This window comes from Metarhizium robertsii, assembly GCF_000187425.2.
Source record: "Metarhizium robertsii ARSEF 23 chromosome Unknown MAA_Scf_7, whole genome shotgun sequence".
In the NCBI taxonomy this organism is placed as follows: Eukaryota; Fungi; Ascomycota; class Sordariomycetes; order Hypocreales; family Clavicipitaceae; genus Metarhizium; species Metarhizium robertsii.
Window position 1 is genome coordinate 786860 of NW_011942215.1, and position 24812 is coordinate 811671.

A 24812-nucleotide genomic window follows, 5' to 3' on the forward strand; every position below is an offset into this window, starting at 1 on the left:
CTGCCACTTAATCTTCACCCTGTCTCAGATGTCGTTCACTGCACAACACTCCATGCCTCGACTCCAATCCCGCCCAGGATCACCTGCCGTGAGCTCCCTTGATCGACAACCGCAACATCACCGGGATCTGCCACACCGCTGCTGATGCAACTCGCCAGTGTAACCCTTTGCGGATTGCTCTTCGCGATTCGCCAAATCTTGATACGCTGGTCGTTGCTGACGCTTACGACGAGGCCGTCTCTGCCGTCATCTTGACCCTGTGCCAGCAGTGCAACACCGTTGACTGATGCCGCGTGAGCGCCGCGAACGATTCCACGACCAGCAAACCGGTACTCCGTATGACCAGCATCGTCCCGGACCTCGGCAACTTCTGTGAATCCAAGGCCGTTATCATCACCTCCCGTTAGTATATGAAAGATGCCGTTCCGTCTGACCATATCAAGGCTTTTGATGCTACTCTGGTGTAATTGAGCAGCAGCCTGCAGCGTGAGGCTGCCCAAGGCAGATGATGCTGCTATGGTCTTCCACAAGGCCATGTGCCCATCCGTAGACGCCGTCAACATCCAAAGTTGTTCATCCATCTGGCCAAGATGCCTCAATTGCGTGATACATGCGCCGGTATAGAGTCCAGTCGCGAACAACTTGAAGCTACCATCTGCGCCATACTCATACGTCTTGAGCGTTGAATTAGAAAAGGCCAGCGTAATGGCCATCCTCTGTCCATCCACCGCCCTCGAAACATCGAAACCCATGATGCGCAAATCCCTGGTCGGACTCTTGTCCGCAAACCTCCCCTCACAAACGACAGCAAGGCCCGCATACGCAGAATCCAGGGTCCGAACGCGCCACACGAAAAACTCCTCATTCCCAGCACTACTAAGAAGATAGTCGTCTTCAAACCAGTGCAGTTTCTGGATTCCCGTGATATGGGCCTTTAAACATGCCAAATACCGCATCGCTCCCCCCCTTCCTTTCTTCTCATCCACAGCAACGTACTCCCATATCCTGATCGAGGTATCTTCTGCCCCAGATGCAACATACCGCATGTTCGAGCTCAGCGCGCGAATCTCACGACCGTGCGTGCCGGACTTTACAGTACGATGCGGCACGCGAGCCTGTGAGTAGATGGATAGCTTGGATGTCCGGGTATACGCGAATCTGTATAGTTCCGGTTGCTCCGCGCTGTAGTTGAGACGAAATGTGCGGTGGGCGCCGCCGCAGTTGATCGAGGCGACTTCTTCCCTCGTAGATTCGTTCCAGATTACAAAGTCTCTACTTCTGAATCCGTAGAGAAGAAGTTCCGGTGTGGGTGTGTTTAAGAACCACGCCCCTTCTATCATGGGCCCAAAGGGGGGGCTCGTCTCGTGTACAAGGGCAAGGGCTAGGGCAGCATTGGCGGCGTCGGTCCGTCGAATTTGGTATATTCTGTATTTGGCGTCGCGGCTGGTGACGAGGATGTGTCGTGAGTCTGACGAGGGGTTCCGGCTAGGCGGGAGGGGAACGATGGATGTGATTGCGTCGCGGCTGCGTGTTGCTAAATCCAGAATCGGGTGCCATGTGTCGTCTCTTTGAACGAGGATAGACATCCATCCGTGGCGGGAGCCGACTAGGAGCAGATCATCCAATCTTGTGGCGGATATGGCGACGAACCGGGCGTCTAAACCTGCGATTTGGTGCTCTGAAAGAAGGTCTCCTGCGGGCGAGAGGGTCAAGTACCGCGATGCCGGGGACCCGTGGAGGTGAACCAGCAGCTCGATGGTGTCGGCGGTGCTTGCGAGGTGGTTGATTTCCACGATTCGCCCCGGAACGCTCCCCACCGGCCTCACTTGGCGAGTCTGGAAGAAGAAAATTCTACCACTGGTGGTTCCTATTACTGCTGCGCCGTGGCCGATTTTCCGCAGGACATAGCACGACTTCAGGTCCGGCGCGACATCTTGACCAACACTGACCTCTTCCCACGTTTGGGGTCCGGACAATGAACCCAAAAACAATCTACCGGCATTGGTGATGGCGAGCATGGTGTCGTCGAGAATAAAGTCGTACCGACTTATCATTTCACGAGCACTAGCCGAATCCGACGGCGACTGTAACAGATGCGGTACATCTATCGTAGTCAGCTGGGCGCCGGCCTCTTCAACAGCAGCCGCCTCCTCAATGAAGCTAATTCTGCCATCTGCGCCGCCGGTAGCGATGCGAATCCATCCATTCCGGATATCCAGCGCCCGCGCCCAGAGATGTTTGCCGTCGTGAAGCGAATGCGTCTGCCGGTGGGAAATCGTGCCCGACAGCGACGGGCCGAGGGACAATTCCCACCGCTGGGCGGTAGAGTCCTCCCCAAAGGAATACATGGGCAGCCGACCATCCCGGACGACGTGTCCCTCGTCGACGCCGAACTTGACGCCCCAGATGCGCGAGGCGTGGCCCATTGCCACCGCAACAGGGACGACTTGTCCGTCTACACAGGCGGCCTGCACCTCGTCGTAGCGCTCGGCAGCTTTGAAGCCGGTTTCCGTAACACAGTCCAGCGTAGATTCATGCGGTCCCTCATGGTTGCTTATATCCCACACTCTTATTGTCCTGTCATCGCTGCAGCTGGCGAGGAGACGAGCCGTCGAGCCATTCGGCAGCGCCAGCTCTGGAGAAATGTCTACCCCGTAGATGGATCCCTCGTGGCCACGGAGCACAAAAAGCATGGTGTGAGAGGCAGTTTCCGCGTGGTACTTCCATACGATGACGTTGCCGAATACCGTTCCTGCTGCCACCAGGACGTCCGTGGGCGATATCCATCGTAGATGGGAGGCGTAGAGCATCGGTCTCGAGGGAGAGGTTACGTCGCCCGTGGTGAGGGCGCGGGTGTCAGGGTGATACGTCATTGGAACGACTTCATTGTGAGCGGTCGCCAAAGCCGCAATGGACGAGTCCCACGGGGATATGGCTGCGTCGTAGATCCAGTCTGGTGCGGAGGTGGTTGCCAGAAGAAGAGGCTGGTTCCCGTCGTCGAGGGGCGTCCCGTCGAGGAGAGCGACGTATGAAGCTCCCCAGAGGAGAATTGCGACAGCGGAGGACGTTTCATCCTTGTGGACGCGAATACCATGAATGGGCTGGTCTTCAAACACGCATATCCGATGGATGGGTTCCTCTGTGTCGGTGGGAGGGCCATCATACACAGTCAAATCACCATCCTCGCCAGCTATTATGTACACTTTGCCCGATAGTGTGGTGTATAAGCCAACGGAAGTGATGGGCACTTGAGAGACCTCCCGTTTGAGCTTGATAGATCTATTGGACTGTATCCCGGTCAGTATCAAGTGGTAAGAAACCTAGGCAATGGCGGGGGGATGGGGGCAGGTACGGTAGATGACGCTTGAGCCATTGCGATCAATTGCGTGAATTAGGAAGCCATAGGAAGTAAATGCAAGTCTAAATCAAGATATTTCCTCATGAGTGCATCAAAGTAGTTGGTTGCCGGATTGAAGAATACGGTGATATGCTACGGCGAATGAAGGCGGTGGGCCAAAAATTTTGAGGGTTTGGTTGGTGCGCGATACCATTGTGTGGGCTTAGCATTCGTCACGAACAAAAACATTGTGTAAATGAGTACAACAGAAAAAACATTCAGTGCCAGGCATATTTAGAATGTAACTTAAACTGAAGCGTTTATTCATAATCTTATCCCTTACTATTCTATACCATATGTCCTAGGGACTAATTCGGGAGCGCCTCTGATCAGACTACAACCAAAAGCCCCCATCGTAGACAATCCAAACGCCGGGAACAATGCCTAACCTCAGAATATGACCACACAAATAATTCTTCGCTCCAGCTCGTTTCAAAACAAAAGGAAAAGACAAATTTCTCATATCTATTGTAACTTAGGCCCGATGAGAGTAAGGTTCATAGGCGAGATCAGTTCGGCCGTGGCCAGAAGGATGCCGGGGACCAGATGAGTATCCACCTTGGTTCTGGTTGGGGTTGTAGTAGCCGCCATTGTTGTGACCGCTGGTCATCTCGTAGTTGTGGGAAAGAGGGCGATAGGCACCACCATTGGGAATGAGCTTCTCGTCATCAGAATCCAGATTTCGCTTGCCACCACTGCGACGGTGCTCGGGTTTGCAGCAGCAGATGGTGAAAATCCAGAAGAAGCCGGCGCCGAGGGCGAAAGCCGTGGCGATCCAAACGGTGGCGAGGAATCGGGTGCCAATGTCGGCTTTGATGCCGTAGAGTTTGTTGGAGCCCTTGATAGCGCCGACAACGATGGAAGCCGTGGCAGTGGAAAGACCGGCAGCAACGCCAACCAGGATGGAGGTAAGGCCGGAAACAAGCCAGGTCAGGCATGACGCAACGCGGGAACACATGGCGAAGATGCCAACCGCCAACTGGATGCCGAGTGCGAGGAGTGCAACAATGAAAGCAACTTCGGTCCATTTGGCGACAGTGCGGAAAGTTTTCAAAGCGCCCTTGACCTCGTCTGGAAGTTTGAAACCCTGGACACCCGCAGACTTGCCTAGGTTCTCGATATATGTAGTGTTGAGAGCACTGTTGGCCCAGTCAAACTGGGCTTTTGTGCACTGGCGCTTGTTGTCGCTGTCGGTATAGCAGTAGCCCCAGAGATCGATTTCGTATACGTTGGCCAGGCCAAGGTCGGCAGCGGTAATGTTGCCAGTCTTGTCGGCGCGGGGGTTGATGCCAAGTGAGTTTGTAATGCTGACAAGGTCGGCTGGGCTGATGCTCATATCTGTAACATCCACGCGGAACATCCATAATTGATTGTGAGCGACACCGGAGAGTGTGGCAATGAGAAGAGCGACAAGAGAGGCGATTGTCAGAGCCAGCGGCAAGCCGACGCAAATGAATCGGCCAACGCCCATAGTTGCGGTGTTGGGCGTGCGTGTGTGCGGGTATTTGTGACTTTCCTGTGGAATACTCGATCGACGCCCGTGATGTCACACCTGGCAGGCGGGCGGATGATGACTGTTGGGAGTCGTCGACGTGTAAAATATGCTTGGGCGACGCTAGCGAAGGGTTGGAAATACCAGACGTAACGGACGCAAAATACGGCAAGATGATGAAAAGTACAAGGTGGGCAGTCTGTTGCCGGACCAGTGGTGTTTATATAAACGAGTCGTGGCCATCCGAGCTGCCTGGTGCCGGTGCTGACATGGCGGCGCAAGGTTGGGCCCGTCGACCCTACGAAACGTGGAGTGGCGCAGACCGACAAGCAACAAAAAAAGAACAGCAGTACTCCGTACAGAGTCAAGTATGACACCGTCCATACAGAGCAAAAAGAGCGGAGCAGCGGGTGGCCTCGAATTAATGCTGTGCTGCCCACCACATTCGGGCGCAGCAACCACACAGCATCACGCCAGCATGGTTCCAAGCCCGATATGCGGGTCGGTGAGGTTTTCGGCATTCATGGCTGATGCCAAAGACCAGGGAGGCCCTGGAGCTGTGTCAAAACGTTTTGCACTCTGCGCCTTGAGGGAGGGCCGAGGAGTGGCGCCATGATGAGTCGCTCATAACACGGAGAGACGCTACTCCTCACCTACCCATGTTAACGAGGGAAATTTCGAACCAGTGTCCCGCCGCAGAGCTGTCCTCACGGACCAGGTAAGGCAGCTTTTCACTCGGCGTGCTGCTGCGAGTTCACTTCAGCCTCCTCCAATTATCGATGATTCCGAATCGGGGTAAAATTTGGTCATGGAGATGCTGCGGCATGTTCCTCCGAGATGGTTCTTGAGTTTATTGCGCATGTACTCCCCGCGACGTGAATCTACAACTACCAGGCGTCAGCAGAAAAGTCCAGCAAGAGGGACAATCACCGAACGAATTTCTTCTCCCTTTCCACAAAAACAGAATAAAACACGAGGGCGCAACGTCGTTTGCCCAGCCACGCATGATGGAATCCTTGCTGTGTGGATGACGACGCGCAACACGTCTGTGGCCATCCAGGAGCAGGGTGGACGAACATTGGACCACATGCACTGATCAGCCTCGATCAGCAGCACTCCATCTCTGTGTCAGTGTTTCGAAGTGCTTGGCAGATGTGTAGTCGGAGCACAGTCGCTGTGACAACGGATGAATGCTGCATTACAAGAACTCCGACTTCATGTTTATCAGTCGCAGTAAGAAGAAATCCAGCCATTCAGAATTGGCCATATCAGCTGCATGCTGTGTTGCTCGAGCAGTCACTCACCGTGATCAAAGAGGGTTCATTGCTCATGCCGCTTCCGTCCTCCGGATATGTAGATGGCATTGCCGGTGTCGCACGGAGCAAAGCGGTGCTTGCGAGACCATGGCAAACGGCCCAAGAGCGAATCAGTGTGTGCCTGGTGCGTCTCTTGCCAGCAAATCCCGCTTTTTGCAAAAACAATTCATTGGGATTGCTGAGAAGGCTGGCTGCGGGCTGCTGGCTGCATGTGTTGCGAAGGTTCGGGCACAGCCTCCACTAGTTTGGGCAGAATCCCAAATTTAGAAGTCGTTGCCACCATGAGGCTCTGTGACAAATCCTGTGGCTGCCACCACAGCAGGCCAGGCGTGCGACACAAGTCTGGTGGCAGACGGTACGGTACGAGTGCCCCAGGCCACAATTTCGTGCATGTATGTGCACATGAGGTTACTTGGCAAGTGCAAAATCGACGTTGGCTGCTGACTGATCAAGTAGCCCTCCTCCCACCGACCAGCCCAGTCCAGTCGGCTTTGAGGACACCATCGCGGGGCCAGATGACACAACGTGCAACACCAGGCCCGTTGCGAGCCAATAGTGCCAAGCTTCCCCAGACAGGAACCGCCTGATAACGCTTGTCGCTGCCAAGAAAGAGTCAATCCTTTTCAAGCTCCAAACCAGCTTTGTCAGATCATGATGCATAAAGACTTGCGACGCAAATTGCGGAGTGCTCTACGCGTGCACCGAAACACCATCTGGTGTCCGGTACTCGGCCACAATCCAGAGTCTTGGCGACAGCGAGAGCCTCGTCATGGCCCTTCGATCTAGGAAGTACAGATTTACAAAGCATCGTCACCAAGGGCCAGCTAGGCTAAGTAACTCGAAGGCGTGTGACCCTTCACCATCAACATGATGGCGCTGTATCCAGGACTCGCCAGTGTTTTTCTTCGAGGCTCGCGAGATGTTTCGATTGCTGCGCCACTGATGAGAGTTCTTGGCATCGCAAAATTGCCTAGGTTACCTGGGTGCAGTGATTACTTCTGAGAGAATTAGACCGCCTACATCTAGGGACATGAAGAGACCCTTGCTTGAGCTGTGCGACATGCACATACGATGCCTCACCAAGCATGCTCGGTGTCGTGGACAGACAGTTGCACGAGAAGTTTCAACGAATGCAAGGCCTGGTCTAGTTGGGGTGAAATCGGTTACGAAAAAAAAAAAAAGGCGTTGGGCATCCCTCTGGTGAGCACGTCCCTTGATGACCCCGGCATTTTTCTTTCAAAAATCCTTAAACCAACAACCCTCCCGTGTGTGATTCTGTGTCGACTCGTCCTTTACTACATAATGAGGAATCTGAATTTCTTCAGGGATCTTGTGTCTTAGACCGGAAAAGCTTGGCACCAAGAAAAAAACGGTGTCGCAGTCCGTCATTGAGCCTGCGGGGGGTGTGAGTACATATCGAATACTTTGTCGCAGATTCGATTGCCGTAATCTGGTGTTCTTCAACCATGTTTATGAAAATAAGGTCGTGCGGCACGGGACGCGAATCTTGGGTCTTTGCTGGGCATCATCTCCCACTCTACGCGGCCTGGTCCTTCACCGTCATTTTGCTACGACTGCCGAGTGCACCGTGTCCTTCGTTTGACTCGACCAATTCAAGCTTGTCCGAATAGCCGTTTACATCTGCTTCCTACGGTTCTCGACAGAGTACAGTGAGTGTCTTGGTTCGTGATCGCACGACAGATGTTGTTGTCAACCATTCCGGCTATCCCAACTTTAGACATTAGCCGCTTTGGAGATATCACCTGGCTTCTTAACGAATTCCGGAAACGTCAGGATCACGATGACAGAACTTATCGTTGCATTGGATGTGACCGTGTCATTGTTTGTGTGGGACATGGCGATATCAGTGCCCTGTAGCAATTAGTACAAGGGACCAGGAGCATCCAAGACATTTAGAAACAAAAAGCTTCCCAACCTAGGCTATCGGAGGCGACGGCAAACACGGCATGCTATGGTGCTTCCGGGCACTATCATAACATGTCAGAGAACGCTGTCAGAAAAGAAAGATTCAGACTATGAATTCGGGATAGTTTTTTCGGCTGACATTATATTCCGTTCTTCGGTGTTTGTCGTACGAAAAGCAAGGTGTCTCCCTAGGATTTGTATTTGGCGTCGCTTGGACGTATAGACCGGCTCGATAGCATCGTGCACGATGCTACGGTGGTCTTATTCAGTGCAGGCAACACAAGCACTTAAAGTTGAAGTGTCTGCATCCTCAGGCTTATGAGTGGACAGCAGGGGGGGGCAGAGCCGGCGAAGCTATCCAGCCAACAACGGAAGTTAGAAAAAAGCCACCGTCAGATACAACCCTCATCGGGGCCGGTGTGGGGGCCGTGATGGCTCATGCCCGGAGGTGCGAAAACACAACGTGGGAAAAGAGCTCAGGAAGAGATAACAATGTTGTCCTCACTCCGTTTGTTTCCCGTTGAGCCCCAAGGGCAAGGTCGGTGTCGATTGTCCTAAACCAGTCAGATGTGATGATGGGCTAAGTAGCGATGATGGAGAGGTTGACGCGGGATCCAAACCCTGGTTTTCAAGTCTATACATATGCGTGGCACACCAATCTACAGGGTTGCTACAATCATAATATGAATGACTCCGTATAGGGGGGCAGGTGATGAAAAGAAGCGTCAACAACCCAATAACCCCACCGTCCTTGGGTGTTCATATTGGAGCCCAACAGGTATCTAATCTTAATACCTGAGTAACCGCCGAACAAACTGGATTTTTATATTTCGGCTGACTCATTTCGGACCAACAACGGAAGGAGACGGGTAAGAAAGAAGCAGAAATAGACCAGTCGCTTTATTTCAACGAGAACTGGAAATGGCATGTGACTATTGTGTGCTCGGGTCTGCAAGTGTCTGTTTGTGGCGTTGATGTCGGCTTCAAGCTCGAGCAGAAACATGCGTTTAAATGCGACTAGTTTGAATCAATGCTTGTCCAGTTGGCCATTTTCCTGCCAACAGGATGAGGTTTGGATGACTGGACCACGGGAGCAACGGAAAGTATCGGTGACAGGGACGGCGCGACTGCAGGCGGACAAGGTGCACATTGTACTCGGCACGCATTGTGTGTTCGGTGTGGCGGGTGGAGGCGGCGAGAGCTGCCGTGAGATGCTGTGCGGGCGGAGGCGCAGGTCATGATGCAGGGAACATGGAATATTGAAACGATGCCGAAGCTGGGGAGAGGCTGCGCTGCATGCTTAGCATTCGAGGGTTGTCGATGGACTGCTACGCACGGAGCAGATCTGGTAAGGGGTAGTAGGATGTTGGTGATGGTTCCATTGCCGACGTAGGATGTTGGACCTGGGATGAAGAATCATTGGTATATACCGTCGAGGTGCCTAGAATTACTAGTACTTGATGTCAACTGGTCCCTACCAAAGCAGCACAGGTACTTTGGTTGATTCAATGTTGGCACTGGGAAGGAGTACTCAGTGCTGAAACCTTAATTTCAAGAACTTGACCAGGCCAGCCAACCAATACTTTGTAGACTGGCCTGCAGCCAACACCCAGTTGGTTATGAGGTACATACACCCACTCTACTTGTCTGGTACTCAAATCAGCCTGGGTCTGCAGAGATCAATGATGGCTTCAGATGCTTAAGCATGGCAGGCAAAGCGCCAGGTTTTACATGGGGCTTTATGACAGTGCTTCGCGAGACGATCCTTCAATGTCCCGGATGCCAGGCCGCCGCCAGACATACCCATACCCGGCTTCCCGTTCGGGTCCAACTTGGGTCCAATTTGGGTCCCCGTTGGAGGGTCCACGAGTTCAGCTTGAGATGTCGGCCCAGAATCTACATTTTAGTCTACAATCTGGCGGGGAAGTCTTGTTCTTTTTCATTCTGCGTCTCCCTCCTCCCTATATTTAACATCTTGTTGGGGTATCTGTCCAAAAAAAAAAAACACTCTTCAAAAAGAGGTTCCCCCTCTTAAGAGTTCAAAATCCCAATTCATCTCCGCTAGCCATTTTGTGTAATTTGGCCTCTCATCTTATCCGCGCCACTAGCTTCCTCTCTGGGTCGTCCTTGATCAGCTGAGCACCTCAATCCGCAGACCGGCGTGGTTAGAGTTGTGCAGTCGGTCCAACGAGCTTCACGCAGGCCAGGCCAATCCCGACCAAGAGATTTCCTCCAGAGCATATCCCTACCCTTTTTGCTGCAGGTAAGCAACTCTATCGCGTTGGGGAGTTGAGGCGCCGGGTCGCAACAGCCAACACCTTTTCCCGCAAAGCCTCGAGCGTCGAGATTGGCAGATATATATCGCCGGCGTGTCGGCGCACCCACCCACCAAACGGCTACGCATTGTGCTCGTCATTGACTCTTGCTTTTCTGTGTCCTGCTCTCATCCGTCGGCTGTAGCTGTCTTAAAATACAAGGGGCCGTCTTTCGCTCTTGAGTACTAGTAGTAGCTCCATTCCGGCTCCGGCCAGAAAAAGCACGCCAGCACGCAACCACCACCCACCTACCTGGTCACCTCGGCTCACCTTGGCTCACCTTGGCTCCATCAAGAGTCAAGACCAATCAATAGCACACTGACATCCGCAACCGCAGCCGCAAGCAACTCTGAAACTCGCTGGTGCACACTGCGCGCCAATACGCAACGAGCCAAGCCTAGCGCCAATTCTGATCGGGCTGGGGTAACGAGGCGCCAAGATAGATAACTCTGAAAAAGCTCCAGCGGAAAGCTTGGCTCGAGTCGCCGCCAACGGACTTGCCCGGCCACTCGAGAGCATCGACATCTCGAAGCAGCGCTCCCACCACTGAACTCGCCACGCTCTTGGGGGCTTGTAAGATCCTCGCATCCATCTGGTCTTGGCGACCCCGTTCGAGGTCCAGACACACACACCAGACTCGGGGCCTGGGGCGACATTCTCTCGCTCCGCAATTGTATCAAGTCGGGGAAAAGAAGAACAGCAAAAGGCCAGCCATCGCCCTCCGTCGCTGCCCGTCATTGTCATCACCGTTGGACACACCAGCGCAAGCAGACTTTTTTTTTTTAATTGTCCGAGACACTCTCATCCGTTTCTGGATCTGCGGGTAAGGCCCTTTTTCCTCATCTCGTCATGGTATCCCCTCGGAGCTCGTTGCATTTCTAGCCTGTCTCTGCCACTCCTCTCCTCGGGCGACTTTGTCGCGACTTGGACTCGGACGCCTTGGACGCTCGAGCAGGTAACATTGAAGATTGAATCAATCCGATGTCATCTGTGCCCTGCATTTGCGCCTGCAGCCTCCATAGCTTGCTGCCCTGGCTCTGGCATGCGCCTGCGGTGCCAGTCGCTCTCGGCCTTGTCTCGCCCAGCGCACCTCCATACACATCTGTTCTGCATCTTGATTCACCCTGTCTCTCCTTGCCATCGTCGTCGCTCTGCCGGTTCATGCAAAGCACTGGAACTGGCGCAGTCGGCAAGGACCACTCTGCATGCGATATCCGTGAGTCCGCCGCCTCCGCCCTGGCCGTTCAACGTTGGCTCTGGAGCTCCCTGCTCTGTGTGGCCTGGCGCGTCTGGTTCGATTTTAAGGCGATTTTAAGGCCGTATCGCCGACGCCGTCTGGAGGGCGAGGGCAAAGGCGCAGCCGGCTGCGGCTCCAGTTTTGCATCAGCATCAGCATCAGCATCGGCACCAGCACCAGCATCTGCATCTGCATCTCCATTTTCTCCTCCCGTCGCGTCCAACATTGCCGATTTGGATCCAGTTGCTAATAATACTATCGTGGTCAGGCCTCGAAGCTGTGTTCCCTCCCACCGGCGCCGTCCACTGCATCTGTAGACCCGTTCGTTGGCCCTGGCAGGGAATTGACGCCTCAATCCTCGCCAAACACCACTGACCGACGTCATCACGCCCGACACTCCGCGCCCAGGTTTTTCGGTCACTCGTCTCGCCCTTCATCATAACCGCCGAGGCCTTCGCCTGGAAACTGCTTCAAGACGGAGGCATTCACCATTCCTCCATCTGCCGTCTTCTCTGTTCTTGGACGACTGTTCCACCCCCCCTAGGCTCAGTCACCCAACCCCAGAGAAGTTGGGGGGCAAAAAAAAAAAAATTCATACAGACATTCATACGCCATCGCTTTCCTAGCATCCATTCTTCCAAACCTATCCCGCTCCAACTCTGCCCGTGCACGAGCGACATACCGTGCGCCTCAATACGACTTTTCAAACATTCAGAACCCGCATCGGTTCCAGACTCAAAACGGTCGGCAACTGAGACTAGGCGCACCAGCCTGACCCCACGCTGCCACGCGACACTTGAGACACCAGACTCGTCACCGCAACCGTAGCTGCGACCGGCTCATCCCAGCTGGAGACCCTCTCGACATCTCGACATCTCGAGCAATCGCCACCGTCGCCATCGCCATCGCCGCCTCAGCATCCTCAACGACTCCGTCGCCAAACCACCCCCCGCGCGATGGGTAACCAGGCCTCCAAAGAAGGCAACGGTTCCTCCACGGCCAAGGGCTCCGGCTCAGATGGCCATCTACAGTCTTATCCCTCCATGAGCAGGTCCGATACCAAGGAATCGTCTCGATCCTTCCGCTCGCTCCGATCCAAGATTCCGGGAAGCAGCAGCAGCAAGTCCGTAAACAACACCGACAGCCCCAGGAATTCCGCTTTGCTTCCTAACGGCGAGTCCAATAGCGAAAAGGCGCTTGATGCTGCGTCAGTTCGGTCCGGCCGCAGCGGTCGTTCCAGCGCTTCTAGAAACAGCCGCGGTGACCTGCCCAGCTTGAAGCACAACTCTACAGATTTGTCGTCGGCCGACCCGGCCATCTTTGAGCATCAGCCGCCCCCGTCTCCCGTATTGTCGAGCGCAAAGGGCGCTGCTCACGACGTCGCTGCCGCCCAGGCCTCGGGCGAAGTCGACCATGTGTCCGACCAGCCTCCCACTGCAAGCAACGCCAGTGCCACTGCACACATGCTATCACCGGGACAGCCGATTCTAGTGAAGCGAGACAGCACGGTCAACAACATTCAGAACTCACCTTCCATGGACTCTACGACCAAGGTTGAATCTAACGGCAACATGGCCATGTCGGAGATTAAGGATATGGACCTTGACGACTACATTAAGAGGCTTCTGGACGCAGGCTACGCCGGCAAGGTGACCAAGAGCGCGTGTCTGAAGAATGCAGAAATTGTGGCCATTTGCCAGCGGGCTCGCGAAGTTTTTCTCTCGCAACCAGCATTGCTGGAACTCGATGCGCCGGTCAAGATTGTTGGAGATGTCCACGGCCAATATACGGATCTCATCCGCATGTTTGAAATGTGTGGCTTTCCGCCTATGGCAAACTACCTCTTCCTGGGAGACTACGTCGACCGCGGCAAGATGTCGCTAGAGACCATCCTGCTGCTGCTCTGCTACAAGCTCAAGTTCCCCGAAAATTTCTTTTTGCTCCGCGGGAACCACGAGTGCGCCAATGTGACACGAGTGTATGGGTTCTATGATGAGTGTAAACGGCGGTGCAATGTCAAGATTTGGAAGACCTTTATCGATTGCTTCAACACGCTGCCCATCGCGGCCATTGTAGCGGGCAAAATTTTCTGCGTGCATGGTGGGCTTTCACCCGCTCTCAGTCACATGGACGACATTCGAAATATTGCTCGGCCGACCGATGTTCCCGACTACGGTTTGCTCAACGATTTGCTGTGGTCTGACCCCGCAGACATGGAACAGGATTGGGAAGCAAATGAGAGAGGCGTCAGTTATTGTTTCGGCAAACGCGTCATTACTGAGTTTCTGGCCGTACACGATTTTGACCTCATATGCCGAGCACACATGGTTGTTGAAGACGGCTATGAATTTTTCAATGACAGGGTCTTGGTTACCGTGTTTAGTGCGCCAAATGTGAGTTGGCACTTTTGGCTTTGCATGTGTATTGTTGGCGATGTACTAACTAGATTCTGCAGTACTGTGGCGAATTCGATAATTGGGGAGCAGTCATGTCTGTGTCTTCTGAGCTACTTTGCAGTTTTGAGCTCCTGAAACCGTTGGATTCAAGCGCTCTCAAGAGCCACATCAAAAAGGGACGTAACAAGCGACAGCAGATGCTCAACAGTCCTGTAAGTATTTGTTTATCCCTCTCCTTTTTTTTAACAAGAAAAGCACTCGGCTAATTCTTCAACAGCCCGCCAGCGTACAGCCTCAAAGTGTGTAATCGTCCCTTGACCATGGACGTAAAATCAATGTGTGCCATTGTGCCTTGCATATTTCAACAAAGGGGATGGACTGCTTAACATACATTGGCGCATTAGTTGGGTGTCCAGTATTCTGCTGTGTTCTGAGATCGACACACAGTTACCTATGGCCCGACAGCCGCATGAGAAACGGTCGTAAAATTGAGTCGACAAGAGAAGCGGGCTATCCTTATATGTGGGAGTAATATCCATACAGTGGGCGGCGTCCACTTGCCTCTATTCTGGCGTTTGATAATAAGGCTTTGGGCCTCGGATCTGGAACGGTCCGGGTTTTCTCTTGCCTTGATTTTGTCAGCCTCCGTGTTTAATTTCGATGATCCCGAGCGAGCACGAGCTGGGTCCCCGGCTTTTGAAGTGTGCGATTGATACGAGAACCGAATGAATGGAGATGGGGTCCAGACTTTGACCATGACAATTAGACCATTGTTTATATTTTTTTTTCGGGGTGGTGGAGGAATAGGAGGCCCTGCAACCCGGCCCTTTGTTGTACGATTTTTATCCATTTGGTATTTGCCTGACGATGGGACAGGCAATGGTCGCATTTACATGAAAGAGGTGGAGTCCGCGGTGGTTGGCCTTTGCAAGAAGCGCTGCTCGCAGTGAGGAGTTTGGAGTTGGACGTTGCTCAAGTCTCACATGATGTTTGTAATTAGATGATCCAACAGCAGCCTCATAATATACATGGATATGAATTCACATAAATTTGCCTGCTTCGCCTGCGTTGATGAAAACAAAGATGCGCTCATGAACAGCTACCCTATTGCGTCTAGAGGTATGGGCACACTTGACCGCTTACCTAATCGGGCAACCGCGCAGAAAATTGTCCCTGAGCATCAAGCTCCCTCTCTCCGTGACCATCTCCAAGACACCACCCTCCCCATAACGCAAACACACCCAAGCGACCATGAACCCCCTAGCCCTCCGCTCGGTGTGCGCCCGAGCAAGGCCCGAGGTCCAGCGAACCGGGTACGCACTGAAAAACTACTTTCGCGACTTTTCCACATCCCAATCGCTCGCGGCAGACGAAGCCTCCACGCCGACTCCCCCATCACAGCCGTCGGTCCGCCAACGAACGAGAGACGCCGCCAGCGAAATCAGTTCCCTCGTGAAAAGGGGTCGCGGAGGATCAAGGGGTAGCTCCAGAGGCGGCGGCTCCTCTGGCCAGCGGCAGGCTGCACAACCGCCGGCCGGATCTGGCCCCAAGGTCATTGACGTCAAGAGCCTGCCCAAGGGCCTGTCGCGAGGACGCGGCGGCTTCCGCGGGAGAGGAGGAGGAGGGCAGGTCGGCGCCGTGCCGTCGCAGGGGCAGCCGCATCGCGCGCAGCCGCCCGCCGGGAACAGGTTCTCCCGGCCCTCTGGCGGGAGGGGATCTGCCCTCCGCGGCGGGCGAGGCGGGCGCGGGCGAGGAGCGGCCAGGGGCGCGGCCAGGGGCCGGGACGACGACAAGGACAAGCAGAAGAGGCTCGGCAGGCGCCAGGACCCGTTTGAGGCCATGGACCCGTACGAGGAGCAGTTCGACAGGGACATGCGGTTCGGGGCGGCGACGGCGTACGCGCCGCGCCTGACGATGGGGTCGCTGGCGCCCTTTGCGCCGGCCACGCCCTCGAGCGCCGCGGGGAGGCGGGCCACCGTGCTGGGGAGCCTGAGCGCGCTGGGGACGGCGGACCCCGTGGGCGTGCCGCAGGACCTGCAGGCCCGTAGCTACGCGGAGGACTTGGAGAGCGAGGGGCTGCGGTTCTTTGCCGACGCCAAGGCGAGGGAGGCTGCGGAGCGCTATCTCCAGGAGAAGAGAGCCGAGGGCGGGGGCGAGGGCGAGGGCGAGATTATCCGCGATGCGGGGGAGAGTGTGCGGAGCGTCGTCTTGGACAAGGCTGTGCGCGGCGAGCATGAGAAGATGGTGTTTAGGGAAGGGCCCGTGGGCGTCGCGAGGAACTGGCATTTGAGGGCCGAGACGTACACGGGCAAGGATGTGGAGAGCTTTGAGAACAAGTTGAACTCGCTGGTGGGCAAGGGCGCTGGCAAGAAGGGGGAGAAGAAGGCCGCGGCCACGGCATGAGCTGAGTTCCCATCTCGACTGTACATCAGTGTATTATAAATCATTGGGCTGGAAGCATTTTTACCAGCTGTCCCGCGTAGCTTAATACGGCTTCTCATCACAAAACTGCAAGGCTTCCACAATCGTCCACATCTATATGTATACAGTAGAGTACATACAATCGTACACGTCCCGCGGCGTCGGGCTCCTAGTTCCGGTCCAGCCCCTTGATGGCAGCACTCTCCTCGCCGTCAATCTCCTTCATCTTGCCGTCCTGCAGCTTCTGCAGCTCCCTCTCGGCCCTCCGCACGACGTCCTTGAGCACGGTCCCGTCCTTCTGCCACCCCTTGAGCACCTTGTCGTGCCTGGTCCTCGCCTGGCGCACCTTGTCCCTCCACGCGTGCGTCGTCTCCTTGACGCGCCGCACCAGCTCCTCCCTCCTCTCCAGCTCCACCCTGAGCAGCAGCTCGAGGTCGTTGTCGTCGGACCGCTGCGGCTGCTGGTTGAACTCGCGGCTGGACTGGACCGCGCTCATGATGGGCTTGATGTACTCCCTGTCGTTGACGAGGAGCGAGATGGTGCGGTTGGTCCGCGGCACCACCTGCGCCAGCTCGCGGAGCGGGAACGTCGACGCCTCGCCCGAGGCGGACTTGATTGTGATGGGGAGCGCGCCCAGCGCCGACGGGTTGAACCGTCCGCCGTGGAGGATCGTCTGGAGCGCCGACTTGTAGTGCGTGTCTTGGGGGGCGAGCGAGGCCACGAGCGAGGAGAAGTCGAGCGGGTCTTCGGGGTTCGGAGACGGCGACGAAGGGGAGGGCGAAGGCGGAGCTTGCGCGCGTGGGGGCGAGTTGCTTGCTGCTGCGATTTTGCGTTTCTTCAGCACCGGCACCGAGGCGTGGAATGGGCGTCTCGTCAGGATGGGTTTTCTGGCGGCGTTGTGTGTTAGAGGCGTTGTCGGTTGGGGAGGAGGGAGGCTTACGCTTCAATTGAGACTGTGAGGCGGACTGCTCGTCGGAGGAGCAGCTGAGCTGGGCTTGGGAGTGCCATCATGAGTTATAGTGAGGTTGTGGTTGCTTGTGGTGTTGACGAGGGATGGAGCTGAGGTTGGTGTTTTGCGATAAGATAAGCGGAGGTCCAGCGGAGCTCTGGCAGCTTCCGGTTTATGTTCCCGGGCGCAATTCTTTTGCACGTGCCGGACGGTATGGCGTTGGAATAGCCGGTTCTTGTGACATCAATTGATGTAATCATGTTGGGAAGGTGCGTTGCACGTCGATCCTCCTGAATGCGCACAACCTGTTGTGCAGTTGCTGGGTGCAGTCGCCAGACAGACTTGTTTAGCCGCCAATTCGCAAACCGGCGCAACCTCCCCTCCTCCTTGTATTTATACCTAAATATGCAGAAGGTATAAAATCAAATAGGATGCTTTCCATACATTTTTATTAAACGTCTTTTAAAACGGAATTACAAGTCGAGGCTTGTTGAAGCACTATAAAAATTGTGCTAACCCGATTAGTATGATTAAAATCAGGCCTCGCTATACTTGCCTACATACCAGGTAGGCAGTTGCTTCCCTATGGACATACGCATGCCGACTTGACTTGTCAACACTGAAAACCAGTCTAAACACGCAGCAAAAGGAAGGATAGAACGCTCAAGGTTTAATAGCAAAAATAAAAAGTAATGTCCACACCAGGGATCGAACCTGGGACCTCTTGTGTCCTATAATATCGAAATATTTGTAAGACAAGCGTGATAAACCACTACACTATACGGACGAAAGGATGGCAGAGAAAATTTTATTTACTATTATATACGTGTAGTTCTGGGCAGCCAGGAGACCTAAAGGAACTTTGAGACAATAACCTTGGTCTTTTAGTAGCTCTATAGACTAATAAGTTACATATTATTATTATCAAATACTAAGTTAGATAAACCACTTTTTCTAGTATACTAGCCCCTCTTTTATATCCAGAAACAGAGGTGTAGGAAGAGACAGGCCTCAATAAGGATAAAGGAGTCGCTGAGCCCATGGGTACGACTTGAGACTGTTTTGTTTCAAGGATGTTGAATTTGACGTGAATTTTGGCTTTTCAGTCCGCTGACATTCCCAGCCTCTTTATTGCTGATACCCGGTTGTCCCTTCTTAGCACCCTTCAGCAACGTCTGGTTCAACCCGCCCGCCGTGATACCAGGCTACCTTGATATTGACTCGATTCGGGGTATTTGCAAACTCTTCTATATCCTGGGTACCTAGAGGTAGGCATCTATTAGATCGCCATTCTTCGTTTCCCCTTTCACCAGCTATATCTTATTCTTGGCAATGCACTTGTTCATTGCAACCCGAGTTCTTGTGTTGTCTCAGCTCTCGCCTTCTCGGTCACGGTCTCTCACATTTTGGTCCTCACTGTACATCTTATACAAGGCCTGCATTGACGTATGGCAATTCATAAATCTCAATGACGTGAATCTTTTGGTTAGGCCAACCTTTTCACCGACAACAGCGTGTTGAGTTACCATAAAATGCTACACAATCATCAACTACCACGTAATTCACAGCTCCATATTTTCTCGTGCTTAGCGATCCTTTGGCCGTCGGAGGCATTTTACATTTTCGCCAATCTTTTCCGAGCTTCACTCACTCCATCTAACTCTGTAACGGCGATCCCATTCCTCCAAAGGTAATCATCTTGGTAACCTGGTACTCGGCAATACCATACTTGGAGCCCTCACGACCGAAACCACTCTCCTTGACACCGCCAAATGGAGACGCAGGATCGGAGATGATGCCCGTGTTGACGCCAACCATGCCGACTTCCAGCGCCTCGGCTATCCGGTAAACGCGGTGAAGGTCCCGTGAGAAGAAATATCCAGCAAGACCAACCTCGACCTTGTTCGCCATCTCGACAACCTCGGCTTCCGTCTTGAATGGGAACAGTCCAGCGACGGGGCCAAAAGTCTCCTCTGTAGCCATGGCCATGTCGGGTGTCATGTCACGGATAACAGTTGGCTGGAAGAAGTTGGCCCCCAGATCGGGCATTTTTTGACCGCCAGCGATAACCTTGCCACCTTTTGACTGGGCGTCCTTGATGTGAGCCTCGACCTTGCTGACGGCGCGGTCGTGGATGAGGGGTCCGTGGGTTGTGCCGGCTTCGAAACCATTTCCGACTTTGAAAGCATTCACCTTTTCCGTAAACTTCTTGACGAATTCGTCGTAGACGCCCTCCTGGACGTAGATTCGGTTGGCGCAAACACAGGTTTGGCCGGTGCCGCGGAACTTGGAAGCAATGGCGCCAGCGACGGCAGTGTCGAGGTCAGCGTCGTCGAAAACGATGAAGGGGGCGTTACCACCGAGCTCCATAGATAGCTTCTTGAGGGTGCCAGACGACTGCTTCATGAGGAGCTTGCCCACACCTGTAGAGCCGGTGAATGACACCTTCTTGACGGCGGGGTCGGTGGTGAGAACCTCGCCGATTTCTGGGGTGTTGGAGAGGGTGGTAATGACGTTGACGACGCCCTTGGGGATACCTGCCCGGTGACCAAGTTCAGCGACAGCCAGTGCAGTGTAGGGAGTCTCGCCGGGAGCTTTGCAAACGACTGTGCAGCCAGCAGCCAGTGCAGGGGCGACCTTTCGAGTGATCATGGCAGCAGGAAAATTCCATCTATTCCACTCGTCATTACAGAGCAGAAAAAACCAGCACGCAGGGGGTTCTTACGGGGTAATCAGCCCACACACGCCAACAGGTTCCTTAACCGTCCATACCCTGTTGCCAGGTACAGTGGCAGGAATAGTATCGCCATAGGTCCGGGGAGCTTCCTCGCTGAACCACTCGAAAAAGTTGGCAGCATAGGCAGCCTCGCCTTTGGCCTCGGCAACGGGCTTTCCGTTCTCCCAGGTGATGAGCTTGGCGATATCATCAGCATTCTCCACCATCAAGTCGTACCACTTGCGAAGCATCTTGGCACGCTCACGGCCCGTCAGGCTGCGAAAGGCAGGGAAAGCATCGGCAGCAGCCTTGATGGCCAGCTTGGTGTCTTGCGCGTCGCACTCGGCGCAGGTACCAATCAAGGTGCCCGTGGACGGATCTACATACATGGGCATCATCAGAAACTCGGTTACTCGCACAACAGCGCAAAAAGGGGCATGAAGAAATGCATACCATTGACGTTGAATGTCTTGCCAGACGTGGCAGCCCTCCATTCGCCATTGATATAAGCAACATTCTGCTTCAGCAACGACGGATCTCTCAACTGCACGGCACGGTTACTATACAAGGTTTCCGTTACGTCATAGCCGCCAACAATGTATTCGTACCTGAGGAGGCATCGTAGACGCCCGCCTAGCAAGAATCAATGAAATACTCGGGGAAAAGCGCAACTTGGACGTCGGAGCCGCGATTCTCTGCAGCAACGCCATTGGGGGGGGACCGGCCACGAATGAGCTCCGTCTGTCTGTCAGGAGCTCACCAGCTTCTAACAGCAGCAGCAGAGAAGAAAGTCCACGAGGCCCGGTGTAGCTTTTGGTCACTGAGTCTGTGTCCTGTCCAAGCCGTAGGCCCTTGAAGCGCTTGGGATTTTGATCAAGCGTAAATGTAAGTGTAAGTGTAAGTGTAGAAGAAAGAAAAGCCAATGACGGTGGGAAACCAGTTGGGGAAGCTATGTGAGCAGGGGCGTGGAAATTACTGGTTCTGTCGGGCCGGGGTCGACACACTGTGAATATGCGGGGAAAGCTGGGGGAATATCAATCAGGTACTTGAGTACCTAGGTACCTTACTTACTACTTAAGTAGGTAGGTACCTACAGTACTAGTAATTGCGTGTCAAGACTCAACAGGCGCTACTGGGCCAACATTGAATGCACAAAAATGACCAAGCGGCGTCAATCCAGCCAGCATTCCGCAGTACCCAAGTAGATGGTTTTTGTCTCACGGCACAGTGCACAGTGCCATTTACCCGCTGGCCTCAGTGCTGGCTCTTCAACGTTCGGACCGGCTCACGCGAAGTCGGAGCCGCCATGGCTCGCGGTCCACGGACGCCGGTGGGGTCGGTGCCGCGGAGGTGCGGTCACGATGCCGTTTGGTGGCGCTGGGGGAAGCTGTTACGTACATGTCAAGTACGTATGTACATACTTTTTGGTGGTGGGTTGATTGATCCAGGGGAGCATCGGAGACTGGTGGTTGGTGATGCAAGTTGGGTTAAGCCTCGAGTCCCATTTTGCGCAGTCAAGTTACCACACCACTTACCACATGATTTAGCCCTGTAGAGATAGGCAGGGCCAACACGGGCTTTCTGCTGCCGCCATGCGTCACGAATTGGCGAGGAGAAACAATACTCCGTACTGCCTGTTAACTCGCAGCTTGAGGCAAGAGTAACAACGAATGCAATCCTTGATTTCCGACTAATCATCCAACAGCTCCGTGTCCCACGGGCCTACACAATGATTCACGAACAAAAGATATGCCCCTGCATCCAGTGGATTTAAAAAGACTGCGTGTTGTCGTCACTTAAAGACGAAAAGTGTCCACGACTCGGAAAAATTGCCATGGTAGAAAAACACATCCAAGCTGTCCGAATATTATGTCCTTTGCGCCAATTATCCCAAACACATCCCTATCAATTAGCTACGTTTTCATGCCTTGCTCAGTCTTTATCTCCCCGAGACTTCCTCTCTCGCTAGTCTTTAAGCATATTGTTGACCTTGCTTCTGCTGTCGCAGTGGAAGCTGCCTGTCCAGAGTATGGAAGGCCTGTGTCCTTGGAGTAAATGGCGACTCGCGCATAGACACCGGCGATTTCATGCTCTGCATCTCCCAGGTACTGCGTTCCTTGGGATCAGAACTAGTCGACTCTCGATCTTCGTCGTCCTCGTCCACGTCATTCATTGGATTAGGCCACATGGCATACAAGGCGAAGCCCAAGTTTAAGACATAAACGACACTGCAAAATATGGTTAGGTTTCTGTCTGTTATCGAAGAACCCGCAACTATAACTGCGGCACACACACTTACAGCATGAAGAGTGTGATGAACAACGACCCCTGAGCAACCTGGCAAGCTCTGTACTTGCCATACCTCTGGGCAAGTCCGCATCCCTGCCGAAAATACCACGCTGCCGGGGAAGGATATCGCGCATCAGCGTAATCTGGTCCAATCTGGCCGTATGTGCTGACAGTATAAAGTGCAACAAGAGCCGAGTTGATAAAAACGGCCACAATGGGGTACCACAACTTCATTATGTGCGAAATGAGCTTGGAAAGGAGGAAGAAGAGTGAGATGACGGAAATCGCGACATTGAAATCGGTAAGTCTGATAGAAAGATTTGACTTGTTAGCTTTTTTTTTTTGAAACCTTGGTTCACCTACTGGCCACCGCGAGGGAATCTCGACATGTTACGTACGTTTGTGACCAAATGAGCGGAACGGTAGGTAATGGTCTGTAGTTGGCGTATGCATACAGAATCATATTGGGGTTGGAGTTGAGCTTATTCTCGAATCCAATCCGCCACATGTCTGTTCTGTACATGTCTGGCTGCGCAATGCCAAAAATGACGAGTATCGGTACCAGGCCGATGAGCTCAATAGGCATGAGCCATGATGTAGCTTTTCTAGCCACTCGGGGCCATACTCGGCGTAAAATTTGATATGAGTGCGGCTTTCGCGACGTGAACACCGTTAGCTTCATTCTGGATCATGCAGTATGTCGACGTCTTTCGTGTCCAAGAGTTTGATCTTTGGAGTTTTTTTCTGCGCGAGAATTCAAATTGGAGGGGTCTCGGGGACGCTTCCTCAGCGGGTTATCTCGATGTTGGTGCGACACAGTCCGGCGGGATTGAGCAACTGCGAGCCGGCCGCATCCGCAAGACGAGATGGTCAACGGTTTGTTTCGATTTGTTTCGTCCCTTCCCTTTGTCTTGTTTGCCGTCGTCAAGAAGGCATTGAACAGGTCGGAGCCCCTCTACGCCAAAGACCGAGCATTCAGACTGGGGGCCAACCCGTTTAAAGGCCTCAGGCCTTCTCACTGACCACCATCAAGCGACCCTCTAGCGACCTGTCAGGGACCCGGCGAGAGATGTTGGTGATTTGATGGTGGGCTTCTGTGCGAGGAGCCATGCACCCAGCATCACATCTATCGTGGCCAATGAAGTGGCGCAAGCCCAGGGCCCAGGGGTCTCTAAGCGCCCGCAACTGCATGTCGTTGACGATTGGCTCTGTGGGCTGTTGGTGATGTGTGCGTCAGCCAATGGGGTGTCGGGAGATGCCGCCGACACAGATCCGGGTGTGCTGGCGCGTGAGGGGCTCCAATGTTTGTGGGAGAAGGCACATGTCGAGGGTTTTGGGCCATCTCAGCGGCAGAATGCTCTTTATCGTTGGACGAGTCGAGTGCCTTGCTCGCCATATCGTCTCATGAATGCGGCGACGTGCAGAACAAAATTGTGATCTGGCATCTGTCTGGTGTCTTCCAGTCTCGCATGGATGGAAAGGGCAATCTGTTCGGTTGGTCCTGCCGACAGCTAAAAAAGCGGGGGCGGAAGAAGAATGGCTGGTTTGACAACCTGACGACATGTCGAGAGCCAAAAACTCATAGCTATCGCTGTGCTGGATGAGCTCAACTATCCATGGGTTTCTAGGTAGCGGGTCGCCAAGATGTTGCTTGAAAGGCAACCATGGTCATGATTTACCAATAGATTAATATATATATTAGCCCTTTGACCGGACCCTATAAAACAATCAACAACCATGACCTGCTGGTGGAGGCTGGTTTTCAGATTTTCAAACCTACTCGGAGAACTCCTCGTTTCGCGTATCAGACAAGTCGCAATACAACTGCTCTGAACCAAGGTGTAGCCATCGGCATTGCTGAGAAACTGGAGTGGAATAATGAGTTACAGGACTGGCCACTTTGTGAGGAATGACGTAGTGGCATAAGTGAGTGACTCGATTCAGTCTCGACTGTAATGACAAACGCGGGCTGGAAATACATACTACGTACTCGGTACATTTTGTGGTTTTCTGCCTACCCAGGTATTATACTCCGTATGACGACAGAGGAACCGGTCAGTGGTCGCAATTTTGCAAATGCTGCGACATGATCGGGCTGCATCACCTCATGTTGATCTACTGGTTGGCATTGTCGGTCTGACATCGACAGTTCCGTCACTATGATTCCGCCATCAACAAACGCAAAACGTGAACTTCTTGCGGGACACTGCAGATGCCCCATGTCGCGGCGGTCAATTTGCAAAGGGTCTGGACTGTTCTACGGACAGCAGCAGTGGAGACAACATCCTAACACGTTTCGGTGGGATGTGTGTGCCGTGGCCATGACGCCGGCAGCAGGGTTGACGGCCAGGGGATCTT

The 24812-nt window shown here is 53.7% G+C and overlaps 7 protein-coding genes across 7 annotated transcripts; 2 read left to right on the top strand and 5 right to left on the bottom strand.

The window, feature by feature from the left end:
• Positions 1 to 35: 35 nt before the first annotated feature.
• Positions 36 to 3373, bottom strand: MAA_00729 (WD domain containing protein; the record flags this gene model as incomplete). Its single annotated transcript, XM_007818727.1, has 2 exons — positions 36 to 3287; positions 3353 to 3373. 2 exons carry the CDS (start codon positions 3371 to 3373, stop codon positions 36 to 38), a joined length of 3273 nt encoding a protein of 1090 aa, XP_007816918.1.
• Positions 3374 to 3872: 499 nt separating this feature from the next.
• On the bottom strand, positions 3873 to 4868 carry MAA_00728 (SUR7 protein; the record flags this gene model as incomplete). The annotated part of the gene is made up of 1 exon (XM_007818726.1): positions 3873 to 4868. One exon carries the CDS (start codon positions 4866 to 4868, stop codon positions 3873 to 3875), a length of 996 nt encoding a protein of 331 aa, XP_007816917.1.
• Positions 4869 to 12639: 7771 nt separating this feature from the next.
• MAA_00727 (serine/threonine-protein phosphatase PP-Z) lies at positions 12640 to 14386 on the top strand (the record flags this gene model as incomplete). The annotated part of the gene is made up of 3 exons (XM_007818725.2): positions 12640 to 14076; positions 14139 to 14291; positions 14357 to 14386. The coding sequence occupies 3 exons, from the start codon at positions 12640 to 12642 to the stop codon at positions 14384 to 14386; spliced, it is 1620 nt and encodes a 539-aa protein (XP_007816916.2).
• A 944-nt stretch (positions 14387 to 15330) lies between these two features.
• On the top strand, positions 15331 to 16482 carry MAA_00726 (uncharacterized protein; the record flags this gene model as incomplete). The annotated part of the gene is made up of 1 exon (XM_007818724.2): positions 15331 to 16482. The coding sequence occupies one exon, from the start codon at positions 15331 to 15333 to the stop codon at positions 16480 to 16482; it is 1152 nt and encodes a 383-aa protein (XP_007816915.2).
• Positions 16483 to 16669: 187 nt separating this feature from the next.
• Positions 16670 to 17508, bottom strand: MAA_00725 (Ribosome recycling factor domain protein; the record flags this gene model as incomplete). The annotated part of the gene is made up of 2 exons (XM_007818723.1): positions 16670 to 17387; positions 17441 to 17508. 2 exons carry the CDS (start codon positions 17506 to 17508, stop codon positions 16670 to 16672), a joined length of 786 nt encoding a protein of 261 aa, XP_007816914.1.
• A 1597-nt stretch (positions 17509 to 19105) lies between these two features.
• Positions 19106 to 20785, bottom strand: MAA_00724 (succinate semialdehyde dehydrogenase; the record flags this gene model as incomplete). Its single annotated transcript, XM_007818722.1, has 4 exons — positions 19106 to 20120; positions 20175 to 20544; positions 20619 to 20709; positions 20774 to 20785. The coding sequence occupies 4 exons, from the start codon at positions 20783 to 20785 to the stop codon at positions 19106 to 19108; spliced, it is 1488 nt and encodes a 495-aa protein (XP_007816913.1).
• Positions 20786 to 22137: 1352 nt separating this feature from the next.
• On the bottom strand, positions 22138 to 23136 carry MAA_00723 (uncharacterized protein; the record flags this gene model as incomplete). Its single annotated transcript, XM_007818721.1, has 3 exons — positions 22138 to 22393; positions 22465 to 22761; positions 22853 to 23136. The coding sequence occupies 3 exons, from the start codon at positions 23134 to 23136 to the stop codon at positions 22138 to 22140; spliced, it is 837 nt and encodes a 278-aa protein (XP_007816912.1).
• Positions 23137 to 24812: the final 1676 nt, after the last annotated feature.